The sequence below is a fragment of the Megascapheus bottae genome, chromosome 33 (genome assembly GCF_031878675.1).
Source record: "Megascapheus bottae isolate mThoBot1 chromosome 33, mThoBot2.hap1, whole genome shotgun sequence".
In the NCBI taxonomy this organism is placed as follows: Eukaryota; Metazoa; Chordata; class Mammalia; order Rodentia; family Geomyidae; genus Megascapheus; species Megascapheus bottae.
In genome coordinates this window covers 5,238,156-5,253,777 of record NC_143541.1, presented here as the reverse complement: position 1 = coordinate 5,253,777, position 15,622 = coordinate 5,238,156, and the positions used below count along the sequence as shown (strand labels likewise).

General features: G+C 43.0%; 1 protein-coding gene across 3 annotated transcripts in view; it reads left to right on the top strand.

Moving 5' to 3' along the window:
- Positions 1–136: 136 nt before the first annotated feature.
- Rad18 (RAD18 E3 ubiquitin protein ligase) overlaps positions 137–15,622 on the top strand; it is a 55,327-nt gene continuing 39,841 nt past the window's right edge. For all 3 annotated transcript variants that reach the window (XM_090323765.1, XM_090323764.1, XM_090323762.1), the window contains exons 1-4: positions 137–252; positions 3,838–3,919; positions 8,037–8,098; positions 9,452–9,522. In XM_090323765.1, the coding sequence (XP_090179891.1) occupies positions 202–252; positions 3,838–3,919; positions 8,037–8,098; positions 9,452–9,522 (266 nt within the window). In that variant the 5' untranslated portion in view covers positions 137–201. The remainder of the gene's footprint in view (positions 253–3,837; positions 3,920–8,036; positions 8,099–9,451; positions 9,523–15,622) is intronic.

Genomic DNA, 15,622 nt, shown 5'->3' with positions numbered 1-15,622 from the left:
CGCGCTGCCACCCTGGCGCATGCGCAGTCGCGTCCGCGCCGCGCCGGCGCTCCTCCTAGGAACTACCACTCCCGGCAGGCTCTGCGCGCGCTTCCGGCGCGTCTCAGACTGCTGACGTAGCCCAGTAGCGCGGGGAATTTCGAGCGGTCGTGGAGCGCGGGAGGCCTGTGGGCGCGTCCCTCAGCGCCCTCCGGAGGGACCATGGAGCCCTTGGTGGAGCCCCGATGGCCTCCGGGTCTGGAGTTCATGAAGGTGCGTGCCTCGGGGTGGTTGGGTGCCCGAGGGAGGGGTGCGTTTTGAGGACCGGGCGCAGGCTGGGCGGCCTCAGGAGGGTCGCTCGGGCCTGGGCCTCCGTTTCCCGGTGACGGGGGCCGAGCTTCGCCCCGTCCTGGTGAGCCAGGGTCGTCGGCTGTGTTTGAAGAAGCCGGGCGTCGCGAGGTTCAACCACCGCAGTCAGCAGCGTCGCCGAGAATGCCGCTCCCCCAACAGTGACAACGGCCGCGGCGGCCCCGGCCGCTCCCGGAGGACTTGGCGTTCGCGGGGCCCGGGGCCGCCGTGCGCGCTCCGCCCGCTCCGCCCCCGCCGCGCCCGACCGCGCTCGGGACCCAGCGCCAGACTTACGTCGCTGGCCTAGCCTTCGTCTCGGGGGCCACCTTGTGTGTCCCCCCCCACCCCAGCCGCTTTCTTTCCACCCGCACTAGCGGTGGCCCTGCGTCCTGCTGGTTGTCACCCTTGTGTCGTGTGCGGGAGTCTTAAACGGTTCCCCCTTCTTTTTATTCTTACCTTTTCCACGTACTGGTACAGCAGTTTGGACTCGGGGTTTTGTGCTCGCTAGGCTGGCACTCTTACCACTTGAACCATTCATTGCCTCCCTGTCCCCAAGCCTTCTTTGCATGGTTACTTTGCATAGTTATTTTCGGATAGTGTCTTCTTTTGGGCCTGGCCAGTCTAGATCATGATCCTTGAACTCACACGCCCTTTCCCTGCCTGGATGACAGGAGTAGTGATGGCTCAGATTACTGGGTGAGATTCCCCCCCCCCGCGCCCCCCCCCCCGGTCCCTCCCATCTCTTGTCCTCCTGGTCTCTGCCCCCCAAGTAGTGGGGATTTACAGACCCGAGTCTGCTGGTCGGAAGTCTTGCTCTTTCTGCTGTCACCAGGGACCCTACTTAGGAACTTGAGAGGTCCCCTCTGAGACCTCCTTGATGTTCCCTTCTGGAAGGGTCTATGGAATCTGGAGTTTGGAGGCCTTGGCACCAAGCTCCAGTGGGGAAGAGCACAGATTTGGGTTTCTAGTTGTGTAGGGTTAAAGCTCTGCCCCTTGTGAACGTCGTGGCCTTGTGTAAGTTATCTCTGTGAGCTGGATTTTCCTCAGCCGTAAACCAGAGACAAAAGGTTGGAAGTGGCGCAGTGGCTCCAGTGGTAGAGATAGCCTTGAGCTGAAGAGCTCAGAGACAGCGCCCAGGCCCAGAATTCAAGTCCCACGACCAAAACCAAAATAAAACGAAAGTAATCATCCATAAATGATTATTGTTACTTTTTTTTTCATTTTTTATGTATTTAAAATTTTGAGATTTTTCTGCATTCAACTTCTTGGTTTTACTCAAACTCCTTTGGAGCTGCTTAGGCTTTTTCTTCAAGGCTGGGGTTTTGAAACTATTTCTCTTGCTAGGAAGATTAAGCTACATAGTTGTAGCTGGTGTGTATCATTGTGGAATTGTTTCCTGACTTAAAAAGTATCCATTAAAGTGTGAACACTTTCCCATGGCATTAATTATTCATTGGAAACATTTTTAATGGTTTTATGATATTTCACATGGACTGTTAATGGCATCAGTGTTTTTAGCTTACATTTTAAAATTTAAGCACCGCACTCTTATGGTTGAAAGCACTGAAAAGGTCTCTCTCACACATGCCCCTCATTTGCCCAGTTCCTTGATTCCTAGCAGCCATTGTTACTTTGTTGTATCTTTTCAGAATGGTTTTTTTTTTTTTAATATATATGATACAAGTTGCTCAAAAGACTGAGATCTGAGGATATGCATTCAAAGTCAGCCAGTCAGCCTGGGCAGACAAATCCTGGAGATTCTTACCTCCAGCTAAAATGGCACAACTGGAGGTGGTAGAGTACCAGCTGTGAATGGAAAAAACCCAGTGCAAGCATGAGTCCCTGAGTTTTAGTTGGAGGTCAGTTGTTTGTCTGTCTGTCTGTCTATCTATCCTGAGTTCAGTATATATGTGTATGCATTGTACTGAGGATATAACTTGGGGCCTCGCCTCTGCTGGGAAGACCCTTTTCTATTACATTCCAAGATAACATAAATGCAGGTGACTTTTTCACTTCTTTACCTCCCATGCTGTCACCTATTTCCAGAGTGTCTTCATTTAGCTCACTACCATACCAGGGAGAAATCACTGGACTGTCAGCAGGAAGAATTTAGTCCTGGCTCCACTCATGCCCAGTATTATGTCCCTGCTGTAGATATCTATTTACTTGTTTATTTGAGGTGAGCTGTCATTGTGGAGCCCATGCTGGCCTCAAACTCATGACCTTTCTGCCTCAGCTTTGTGCTGGGATTATAGGCCCCCACCACTATTCCTGGCTAGGTTCTAGTATTTGAGTTTAATAGTCCTGGATTTGATCCTTAAGATGAATAGTTACTGACTTCTGATGCCGTTTACAACAGGGAGGGCGGAGGATGCTAGAATGAGGGCTGGCACACATTGGGTGTGTGAGCAGGAATACACTTGCTGCAACCCTGGGAAGGACCAAGAGTGTGATCCAGGAATCTGTGTGGTGTCGGCACTGCCTGTCCAAAGCATAAATGGCAAAAATGGCTCTCAGGAAAACTGGGTATGGTGAGGTATAAGTAATTTTAGCTACTTGTGAGGTAGAGATTGGATGATCTTGATCTGAGGCCAGCCTGTGCAAAAAGTTACTGAAACTCATGACTTACAATAATAATAAACCTGGTGCTGGTGACTCAGGCCTGTAATCCTAGCTACTCAGGAGGCTGAGATCCGAGGCTCAAGGTTCAAAGCCAGCCCGGACACCAAAAATTCCGTGAGACTTTTTTTTGGTCGGTTGTGGGGCTAGGACTCAGGGCCTGGGCGCTGTCCCTGAGCTCTTCAGCTCAAGGCTACCACTCAACTCTTTTAAGCCTCAAACCACTTCCCGTTTTCTAGTGGTTGATTGAAGATAAGAGTCTCAGGTTCTTTAGTCCCCAGGCTGGCTTTGAACCAAGATCCTCAGATATCAGCCTCCTGAGTAGCTAGGATTACAGGCGTGAGCCACTGCCTTCAGCTAAAGTCCATGAGACTCTTACCTTCAGTTAACCACCAGAAAACTGGAAGTGGTGCTGTGGCTCAAGTTGTAGAGCATTAGCCTTAAACTGAAGAGCTCGGGGACAGTGCCCAGGCCCAGAGTTCAAGCCCCACGACTGACCAAAATAAATAAATAAATAAATGAAAGCTCAGTGTGATGGTCTGTGTCTCTGGTCCCAGTTTCTTGGGAGGTGGAGGTAGGAAGATTAATATATTTGAGGTCAGTCTGGGAAAAAGTGAGGCTGTCTTTGAAAAAGAAACTAAAAACTAAAAGCAAACATTGGAAAGCGTGGCTTAAGTGGCAGAGCTAGCAAATGTGAGGCCCTCAGCCCAGTTCCTAGTGCTGAAGAAAAAAATTATCTGGGAAGGTTTTCCAAGAGCCCTGTAGTTGTCTGGAGTTAGCTTTTGAATGTATTCTATGTAGAAGTATTACTGAATTTGTCATTAGTGGAGAAAGTTCTTGGCAGACGTTCCAATCTTGATGTCTTTCTGATATGCGCATCTTTTTTTCCAGACAATAGATGATTTGCTTCGGTGTGGAATTTGCTTTGAATATTTCAACATTGCCATGATAATTCCTCAGTGTTCACACAACTGTAAGTATATTTTGTTTCTGAGAGTTGATAAAGGCGTGAAGTAGTGCTAACTTATCATCAAATATATATACACCTCTTCTCCCTTCCCCTTTCCCCTTTCTCCCTCCTCATTTCTCCCCTCTCCTTCCCCTCATCCCCCTTTCTCCTCTTCCTCCTCTTCCTCTTCTTCCTCCTCCTCCTCCTCCTCCTCCTCCTTCTTCTTCTCTTCCTCCTCTTCTTCATATTCATCTTCTTTTTTACTTTCTTTTATGTCAGTCCTGGAGCTTGAACTCAGGGCCTGGGCACAATCCCTAACCCTTTTTGGTCAAGGCTAGCATTTTACCTCTTGAGCCACAGCTCCATTTTGGCTTTTTGGTGGTTAATTGGAACTAAGCCTCATAGCCTTTCCTGCCTGGGCTGGCTTTGCATGGCCATCATCAGCTCTCAGCCTCATGAGTAGGATTGCAGGTGTGAGCCACTGGCACCTGGCTGTGAATATCATTTTTGCAACATGGAAAAGCTGAAAAATTAAGGCCAACTATTGTAAATCAAGAAACATCTGACTTTCCCCAGTGACAGAATTCTGCTTCTATTGAGGACAATTTTATCATTTAACTGCAGTGTAATACTGGAAAAAAATCATGTGTTGCACTTTGCTTGTTCTCTCTGCAAGAGGTATTTATATATTAAATGTTTAGTATATAGCATTTTACTTTTACTGAAGTTTTGAATCAGGGCCTTGTGTTTGCTAGACAGCAGTCTATCACTTAGGCTGTGGCCCTAGTTATTTTTTACTTTAGTCATTCCTCTTGCTCCCCCCTGCCCCCCAGCCCTGAATAAGGTTTTGAGTTTTCATCTGGGCTGATCTTATTGCTACCTATGCCTCTCCTGCATAGCTGGGATTACAGGTGTGGACTCCCATGCTTGCTTGAGATGGCAGCTTTTGGGGCTAGGGTCTGGGGTTGCTTAGGTATGCACTTGGGCTGTGATCTGTTCATGTGAGGCTTCTCATCCTAGATGAGGGAAAGAGTATGAGCTACCTCAGCCAGCCATCTTTCTTGAGATGGAGTCTTATGAGCTTTTTTTTGCTGGGTCCTGGAATTATGTCTCTCCAGACCTCAGCCTTCCATACCCGGGATGATAGGCAGGTGCCAGTGCACCCCCCTGGGTTGGTAGAGAAGGTGTCTTTGTGTGTGTGTGGGCTGGCCTTGAACTGTGATCCTCCCCCGTAGCTGGGATGGTGGGTGTGAACTAGCAGTGCCTAGCCGCCAGCCTTTTCATTTACTCATGCTTATATTTATTTTATTTTATTTTTTTTTGTGAACAGTGTATATTTAGATCTGGCATGACATTTGTACTCGGAATGTTTAGAGACACTGGTGGATTTTGTTGTTGTTGTTTGGCACTAGTGCTGAGTCCTGCTGCTGTTGGGCAGATGTTCTCTGTGTGCCCGTCAGAGTTGCTGGTATATGGTGTTGCGCAAGTCCTGTTTCCTCACTGATCTTTTGACTCCTCGCTCTCTCTGTTACCGAAAGTTGAATCTTACTAACATTATGGTGCCATCTCGTTCTGGGCCTAGATGCTGTTCCTGAGCTCTTCAGCTCAAGGCTAGTGTTGTGCCCCTTGAGTCACAGTGCCACTTCCGGCCTTTTCTGTGTATGTGGTACTGAGGATTTGAACCCAGGGCTTTTTGCAGGCTAGGCGAACACTACTACTAGGCTATGCTTCCAGCCCCCCATCCTTTTTCTAAAAAATAATTTTTTATTGTGATTAATAGAAGGGTTAGATTAGATTCACCAGATAGAAGGTGCATAACTTCATAAACATTGATATCCTTTCTCATGACATGGTCCCCTTTTCCCTCCCACCCTCCCCCTGCCCCCCATACATTTTTACTGGTGTTACAGATCACATGTGTTTGTACTGTGGATCCATTAACACTTTTATATATACTACATATATATTACATATACTCTGACTATAATATGTAGTTATATAGTACATTACTATTACAATGTTTAAAAAGAAATTTAGACTTTTTTTTTTTTTTTTGTGTTGCTGGGAATGAAATCCAGGACTAATGCCAAACATCTGAATTATATCCCCAGCCGATATTTTGCCTTTGAAATTCCATACAGATTTTTAAATAACTGATGTGTCATCTCTTTGGTTAGTAGTATCAGAGTTTTAGAAGGAGCCAAGTGTTGCAGGCTCTGTTTTCTGTTTTTGTTTTTATTTTTTATTTTTACTCTGGATCAAGTAGAATTGATGGCTCAGTGTCCCAGCTATTTATTGCTATTCCTTTAACATTTCAGGACTCATAACTTGAAATTGTACTTCTCTTTAACTTTTGGAAAAGAATAATGAACATTTCTTGTAGTTCTTCATTTCTTATGGTTGAGTGATACGCAAGTGAGTTCAGGTCATCAAGCCCATGTTTTTGAAGAGTAGTTTGTGGGGAGAGATCTTGGCTTGTTCCAGTCCATAACACCTGTACATGAGAAATGGTCTGGCCATTGGGTTGCCGTACTCTAGTGTCAGGTTTTTGCATTGGTCTAATCATTCAAACTGAATAATGGTAGATGCTCAGAATCCTTGCTTCTAGATCACTGGCTCATAAAACCTGTGAAGTCACCATTATCCTGGAGATTAGCCAGCAGCCAGCCATCTTTCCTTTCTCCCTCTCTCTCTCTCTCTCTCTCTCTCTCCCTCTCTCTCTCTCTCTCTCTCTCTCTCTCTCTCTCTCTCTCTCTCTCTCTCTCTCTCTCCCCCTCCCTCCCTCCCTCCCTCCCTCCTTCCCTCTCTCTCTCTCTCTCTTTCTTTCTCTCTCTCTTCCTTTCTTTGTGGGGAACTCCGCCTGGATGCTGTCCCTAAGCTCTTCAGCTTAAGGCTACTGCCTTACCCCTGGGCCTGGGCTCTGTCTCTGAGCTGTTCAGCTCAAGGCTACCACCCTGCCCTTGAGCCAAGCCCCACTTCCTGTTTTCTAGAGGTTAGTTGGTGATAAGAGTCTCAGGTCCTTTTGTGCCCGGGCTGGCTTTGACCCTTGATCCTCAGATCTCAGCCTCCTGAGTAGCTAGGATTACAGGTATGAGCCACTGCTCCCGGTTCTCCTCTTCTCTCTTTCTATATAGTTTGATTCACAAAATTAATAAAGGCTTGTGTAGGAGTAAATGGTAATTTTCTATGTCTGCCTGTTTGCCTCTTGGGTTTGGCGGTAGCTATTTCCCTGTAATGTTGCTTTTCTTGTATATCTAAGAAAATTCATATATCCATTTTTTTCCACTTGTGCAAATTTTCCTTGTTGTTAGAGTAGACTGGCAGCTTCAATTTCTTTATGGTTGGTGCCTGAGTATGGTGCCTTATGTCTGTAATCCTAACTACTTAGGAGGCTGTGATCTGAGGATGGTGGTTCAAAGCCAGCCCGGGCACTAAAGTCCATGAGACTTTTATCTCCAATTAACCACCAGAAAAGCGGAAGTGGTGCTATGGCTCAAGGGGTAGGGCAGTAGCTTTGAGCTGAAGAGGTCAGGGACAGCACCCAAGCAGAGAGTTCAAAAACAAAACCAAAAAAACAAACTACATGGTATTTGCTGGTTTATCCAGAGTTAGGCTGTACAAATCCCTAATTTCATAATGTAGATAATTTATAAGTTTATTGTTTGAGTAGACACTAGAGGTATTTAGTGTATTTTTATTTTTTCTTTTTATTATATTTAATTCTACAGACTGTTTCATTGTTACAATTTGACACAGTTTACTTCCTGTATCAACCTCTTTCCTCCTCTCGCCTTTTACCCTTCAGAAAATTTCAACAGAATTCCTTGTTCAGGTATTTTACTTGCAAACAGTCTGACCATAATACTTGTTTGTTCACCGAGGTCTGTGGTTTGTAAGGGCTGGTATTGCTTATACAGGCTGTCTAGGGACTTGTTATATTTTCCTTTCCTAGAAATGCTGTTTAATTACCTGTGTAAATGTTCATAGAGCAAAGGTACTAGCCATCTGAGACTATATGTGACATACCTTAGATGATGGAAATTGTAAAAGGTTAAGTCAGATTTTGTTAAAACTCAGCTTTCAGTATTAATATAGCTTAACCTTTTTTTGTATTTTATGTGGGTTTTTTTTTTTTTTGCAGATTGTTCTCTCTGTATAAGAAAATTTCTGTCCTACAAAACTCAATGTCCAACTTGTTGTGTGGTGAGTTTTTTCTTTTTCTTTTTTTAAATTTAGAGTTTGGGGTGAATATTTTTGCTTCACATATAGACAAAAATCCATGAGCAGATGTGTAGATACTGGATTAAGCCAGATGCAAGAAGGACAGCTGTGCTTTGTTCAATTTCTCGCTAGGATTTCCAATAACCTAAATTATTTTATGAAGTAAAAATTAATTTTGTGATGAGAATGCTAATTTGGATGGTCTTTTGTCTTCATGCCTCCCACATCCCACCCCCAGTCTGTCCCAGGGCTTGAACTTAGGGCTTGGGTCCCTGACCCTGAGCTTTTGTACTCAAGGCTAACATTCTGCAACTTGAGCCATAGCTCCTTTTGTGCCATTTTGGTGGTGAGTCGGAGATTAGACTTTCCTGGCTGGGCTAGCTTTGAACTGGCATCCTCAAGTCTCGGTCTTCTGAGTAGCCAAGATTAAAGCATGAGCCACTGGTGCCTAATTTTAATTTTTTTAAAAGTATGATTTCCCTTTTAACTGATATTAAGATTATTCATTTGCATAGGGCTAGAATTTGCATTTGTGCAAAACACAAAGATCCATGGTATTGGCCTAACCTAGCCTGGCTAGCTCTTATCTCTTTCCAAAGCACACTCAACAGCAAATGTTAGCAAACTGGCTTTAGTCTGTGACATGTTGGAGAGCAGGTAGAACCTCAGATTGAAGGGGAAACACATGAGAATAGAGAAAGAAGAAAATTGGTGAGGCCCAATGGAAATAGGACACAGGGACTGTTATAGATTTGGCTAGTTTATCTCCCTGATGGGCACATGGTGTCAGGATGTCACTGGGTCTGCCTGAACTGCTCCCTGTGTGAGACATGGTGCACTGGGTCCCCTAAGTCCAAAATCTTCGTTGTGACAGTCTCTTCACTGAGGGAGACCCTGTGCTGTTCTCACTACACAAGTGTGGGATAGACCCATTTCTTGTGTTCTTGGAAAGCAGTCTTTCTTAAGCCTCTTTGAACCTTATTGCCTTGCCTAGTTTTGTTACTGAGAGGAGTATTTCTCCTGTTTTCAGAAGGAATGTTAGGAAAGACTGAGTGCTGGCCTTCTGGAGAAAGGTATTGCTCATATTAGGATTTGTCTTAGTACAGAGTAGATAATATATGAGTTCAACAGATGCCTTCCAGAGCACTTACCAGACTTGCATTTAGCAGGTACTGATTCACTGTTATATCACATAAATTAACTTTTTCCAAGGCCTTTCCTGGAAGACTGGTGGTGGGGAGAGCCTCAGGAGGATGGTCAAACATTTTTGAAAATGAGAGTATGCAAGTTAATTATTGTTTTGACCTTTTTCCATCTGTTGTTTTTCTTTCCTAGGCCGTGACAGAGCCAGACCTGAAAAATAACCGCATATTAGATGAACTGGTAAAAAGCATGAGCTTTGCCCGGTATGATTTAATTTTGTGACTAACCCCTAACCATTTTGCTCTGTGTGTGTGTGTGTCCCTCTGCATGTACTTTTTGTTTTGTTTTGTTTTGTTGGTTGTGAGGCCTGAACTCTGGGCCTGGGCACTGTCCCTGAGTTCTTTAGCTGAAGGATTCCACCCTACCCCTTGAGTCACAGTGCGATTTCCCATTGGTTTTTTTTTTTTGAGTGATTAATTGGAGATAAGAGTCTTACCGTCTTTTAGTGCCCTGGCTGGCTTTGAACCACGATCCTCAGATCTTAGCTTCCTGAGTAGCTAGGATTCCAGGTGTGAGCCTCTACAACTGACTCTGCATGCACTTGTGCTTTGAGTATGTGGGGTTGAATATTTTGAGGTAAAAGAAGGATGTGACATGTTGCTCACAGGTGGGAGTTCTAAAGGGTAGTAAGAGGAGTTTCTTCACTTGCAGAAATTATCCTCTTAGCAAGAATAGTTGAGCTGGGCTGGTTTGGCTGGTTTCCTTGTACTTTTCCTGCCTGAGCCCTGGAACCAGTCTCTTCCCCAGACCCTTTCCTTTAGTAAAAATGGTTTTAAGAAATGGCCTGGTGCTAACTGTGCTTGTTGCTCCTGGAGTGTCCCTATTTCTGGGTGCTTGCAGTTATCATAGCTGCATGAAGCATGTATCTGTACTTGGTTGTGGTGGTTAGATGTTAATATTTAATTATGAACATGATTTAATCAGCATGTGTAAAGGGTATGTTGTAATTGCTTTTATAAAGCTCAGATACTTCTGTCAAATGCATGAATATAGAAAAGTGAGTTTGGTCACAGAGAGGCATATAAAAGGGTACGTTTTACCAGATAAGTCCTTGAAGTTATTCTCAGTTTTAATTTGTAATCAGACTAGGTGTTCATATACTGAAATCTGTGACTTTTTGGCTTATTGGAACATCCTTGAGGATAACTTAAATACTTCTATAAGTATAAACAGATTTCTTCTTGTATTTATTACATATGTACTCATAGGTGTACATCCTGAAAGTGATCAAGATTAGTACTCCGAACTCTGTTAACCTGACATTCTTGCATACACATTGGCTGGCTGGTTAGCCTGTTTCTTGAAGCTAGGGCATACAAATATGGCATGCTTTTCCACATTCAAAAATTTATATTCTCTGAGTCTCCTAAGACCTACTTTTCTCATAGTAAGTGCTTTACCAGTTAGTTTGTAAAGCCTATGAGAGGAGGGAGCCATGATTCTAGGAAGGAATCTAGGGGCTGTTTAATTTCTTTGAAATAGTCAAACTATCAAGATTTCTTTTTCCTTAGCTGATTGGTACTGAAGCATAGCTAACTCCCTGCTGGGAGGAAGGAAGCCTTGCAGGTAGCAGCTGGTCTTTGCTGAGAAGTGCCAGTGTGTTTAGAGTCACAGACCCTGGGGATTTTATTGTTTTCTTCCTCTATTGGCCTTCTTGGAATTAGCATCCTGCCAGGATCATCCCTGTAGTAAACATCTCTTGGATGTGTGTTGTGGTAGATATGGTGAAGTACTTCATCGGCAAAATCAGTAGGGATGAAGTTGAAGCCGATCGGTGTATTACTTATTGGAACTCGGCCTTGGGATTCATGAGTAAGTTTAAGCTTATTAAAATGAAAGAGGTTTGTATTATTTATTGATATGGTTTCTTGTTATTCCCATTTGTCATTTTTTAATTTACTTGCTTATTTTTTTCAGGACAGGGTTTTGAACTCAGGACCCCACTGCTTTAGCTATATTTTTGGATGGGGTTCCCTGCTGTTTATTGGCCAGCTAGAACCATGAACTGCTTATCTATGTCTCTTGTGTAGCTGAGATTTTGGGAGTGAAACTCAAATGTCTGGCTTGTTGGTTGAGATGGGATCTTGTCCTGCTTTTTGTGTGGACTGGCTTTGAATACCAAACCTCTGGATTTTCTTCCTCGTAGTTGGGATTATAGGCATGTGCCACCATGACCAACTCTTATTGGCATTTTATTTGCCATTCTGGTTTTTAAAAATTCAATATCCTAAATTGAGAATAAGAAAATACTGGAAATACTTTCATAGATGTTCAGATACAAAGCAACATTTTCTCTTGCATGTTGCGTTTTTTTATTTAAAAATAACAAAAACAACAAAGCTCTCCGTCTCAGTTTTTACTTAAAATAATGTTCTTAGCTAGATGTAGTGACATGTGCTTATAATCTCAGCACTCAGGAGGTTGAGGCAGAAGAATCCTGAATTCAAAAATAAAAATATCCTGAAGAACTTACTATATTGAGGAAAAACTTTAATTAGAATATTTTGTGTAAGTGGAACATCATCTTGCTCTGAGTGAGGAAGAATGATTTCTCTGTTTTGGCGTAGCAGCCAGTCTGCATCTGTGTCACTGGTTTTGTAAATTGTTGGGGTTTATCTCCCATTAGCATGGGAGTTTTCTCCAAGTACTGCTTAAGAATTTAAGCCTTTTGAATAACAGTTACAGGAGCTCACAGAGGATATGGAATATAATTTCATCCCTATTTATGGTGTAGGTGTAGTTTAGGTTATTGGCTTTGGATTCAGGCAGAACTGGACTCCAGTCCTAGTTTTTTAATTATGATATAGTTGTGATCAGGATTGTTTAGCCCTCTTGACTTCTATTTCCTTACCTGAAAAATGTAAAGAGTCACTGTTGATAGGATTGTTTAAGTATTAGGAATTGTATTATAAAGATGTTTTGGTTGTTATCCTGTATATCTTGTCCACATTCAGTATGGTGTTGTCATCTTAAACTAAGTAAGTGTTGCTGTGTAAGTGTTGGTCTTTAGTGGGCCTTTGCCTGTTTTACCAGCTGGTCCCCTACTGTTTGCCTCCTTGCATGCTTCAGATCAGAAGCAGCACTGCAGAGCTGCTGCTCCTGACTCCACTGACTGGTTGCATGGATCTCCCGTGATTGCCCATCTCTTCCCAAAAGCCCATTTTGCCTCTGATTCATAATGAAAGAGGTCAGGTTGGTTATGTGCAACCTTACCTGAAACTGGCAAGATTAGTCTATACTTCTTAAAGTCACAGTTACTTGTTTGGAGCAGGAAATCTTATAGAGTAATTTATTGGGCTATCTAAGGGTCTGAATATCTGGGATCTAATCTGAGTTTGGTGCCCAACTACCTGGATGCCTTTGAGCAAGTCAGTAAAACACTTTAGGACTTTGCTTATCTGCCTGTGACAAGAATATATTGATTTGTCATTGAGAGTCAGGTGTGAAAGTCCAGCAGTTATGATGAGTGTTAGGCATTGCCAGTCCACTTTAATATGAGCACAGTAGAAGGGAAGATTACCAATTTAGTTTAATTCTAAACATCCCTTTGGAAATTCTTATTCTCACCTGAACTACAGCACTCCGTCCTCTCGTCTTCATGCTAATCCTCTGGTCCCCATACATAATCTTTCTCCTCTTAGGAGTTTATATCCTCCTTTTCTCCCCCTCCTTGCTCATGTTATTTGCACTTTTGATTCTAGACTTTTAGGTGAAAACATAAGTTTCCTGGGATGACCACATGTTTTAGTCTCACAGTCTTTGGACTCTTCTTTCTTGTAGGCTGTCTTTTCAGGTCTTCTCTCCTCTATATACTTGACTCCATTTTATTTTGAAGTTGTGGGTGACACTCTGGCTCTTATGCATTGCTAGGCACACTTCTACCCTTGAGCTACACCTCTAGCCTCCAGCCCCATTTTTTGGGGTAGCATTTCCCCATATTTGTATCTATGCCTATGCTTCCTTTTTGTAGTATAAGCTTCAAGAGCATAGGCTTTGTTTTGTTCTCTGTCATGTTCCTCTGCTAAGAGTAGATGGTACTTGGGTAAATAAATGGATTTTTTACGTTAGTATCAGGAATAGTTTTATCCTGGCAGTGGGGCTACTCTCTGCGGTGTTTTTTTTTTTTTTGGCATCCATTGAAGTAAGAGAGCCAATTAGAATGAAATTTGTTTGATAGAAGCAGAGATCAATGGTATTGACATTTAGCTGGAAAGGATTATTTCGTCAGTGTGGATGCTTCCTCTATGATGTTTTTACCTGTTAGATGGATAATATGTGCTTTCCTTTGTCATAATGAAGTGAAAACTTTTCTAATGCCTTCGTTGTCCCAGATCCAGATGCTGAAGCAAAAGAGATTTGAGTAATAGGATTCAACATTTAAATTTATCAATTTTTTCTTCTCTTAGATGATTATGCTTAAATTTATTTTTTTAGCTTCCACTATAGATTTTCATTTTCTTAGGGCGGGGTGGGGGGAGGAGGAAGCATATATATATATATATATATATTTTTTTTTTTCTTTCTTTCTTTTTTTACCAGTCCTGGTGCATGAACTCAGAGCTTGAGCATGTCCTTGGGCTTTCTCAAGGCTAGAGCTCTACCACTTGAGCTATAGCACCACTTCAAACTTTTTCCTGTGTATGTGGTACCGAAGAATCGAACTCAGGTCTTCGTGCACGAAGGCAAGCACTCTACCACTAGGCCAAACTCCCAGCCCGTAAGAAGCATAATTTCTAATGAGTGATTAGTTTTTACAAATGCACTGAAGGATCATGCAGTGCTGCCTGCATTAGACAGAATCCTGGGCCACGAGTCCACACACACTCCTTTGCAACAGGTCCTGTGATGGCAGGACCTTTCATCTCATCTTTATTGTTCACTATGACCCCTGCAATATCTTCAAAATAAAGAAACATAATCTTTTCTCCTGCATAACGTGTTGTCAAAGTACCACTGATGGATGTACCATCTTCCTTAACTTTGGTTTTCCTTTCTTGACTGTAGCCCTCACTCACTGTGTCACCTGCACCAGCAGTGGCAGGAAGTTATAGTATGAAGCATGTCTTCACATAAATAGAATTTTGGGGGGTTGGAGGCATGGCTCAGTTGGTAGAGTGCTAGCCAGTGAGCAAAAGCAGCAGGTATGCAGTTAGAGTCTTGGTCTCATGCCCCACCACCAAAAAAAGGCTTTTTTTTTTTTGTAAGTTTTTATAAATCTGATACAGAATAAAATATTTCCTGTTGAGGGGAGCAAGTAGCCCCTAGGTGGCATGAGTACTAAAGAGTTTTATTGTCCTCAGACCAGCAGATCACTCTGGTGATCATTTGATCTCTTTCTATAGCTGTCTAAATTTTAGGTGCTAAATATATGGGCTATTTTTCCTGTTTACTTAGCAATAGATATTTGGGTTAATTCAGCCCCTGTGAATGTTCTTATATATGTCTTTTGGCATATGTTTCCCTTATCATGTATCTAGACCTTTGATTCCATTTATTTGTTGATTTTGTATCTTCAAAGCTGGTTTCCAAATGTTTGAATTTAGTTACATTCCAACTACCAAAATGAGAGTTCCACTGACTTCATATCCTTAACAACATTTAATAGTCTCAGTCTTTTTAACTTATTTGGGAGTTTGCTTATCATTCCTTAAGAGCTGTGTGTGTGTGTGTGTGTATGTGTGTGTGTGTGTGTGTGTGAGAGAGAGAGAGAGAGAGAGAGAGAGAGAGAGAGAGAGAGAGAGAGAGAGAGAGAGAGAGGAATGAGAATGAGAATATACTGGGTTTGAATTCAGGGCCTGAGTGCTGTCCCTTAGCTTTTTTTCTTGAAGGCTTACCCTTGAGCCACAGCTCTACTTCTGGCTTTTTGCTGGTTAACTGGGGATAAGAATCTCATGGACTTTCCTGTCCAACCTAGCTTTAAGCCCTGATCCTCAGACCTCAGTCTCCTGAGTAGCTAGGACTATAGGCATGAGCCACCAGTGTTAGTCAGCTTCATTTCCTAACCTTTTAGGTTGGAAGCTTAGAATATTGATTTTCAACTTTCCTATTAATTTATTAAAAATTTCCCTGCCAGGCTGAGAGTTTGGCCTAGTGGTAGAGTGCTTGGTACCACATACACAGAAAAAAGCCAGAAATGGTGCTGAGGCTCAAGTGGTAGAGCTCCAGCCTTGAGAAAGTCCAAGGACAGTGCTCAGGCCCTGAGCTCAAGCCCAGGACTGGCAAAATAGGAAAAAAAAATTCCCTGTCAGTACTATTTTAGCTGATTATTTTCTGTTGACCTGCCTTCAGGCCTCCTTATAATGT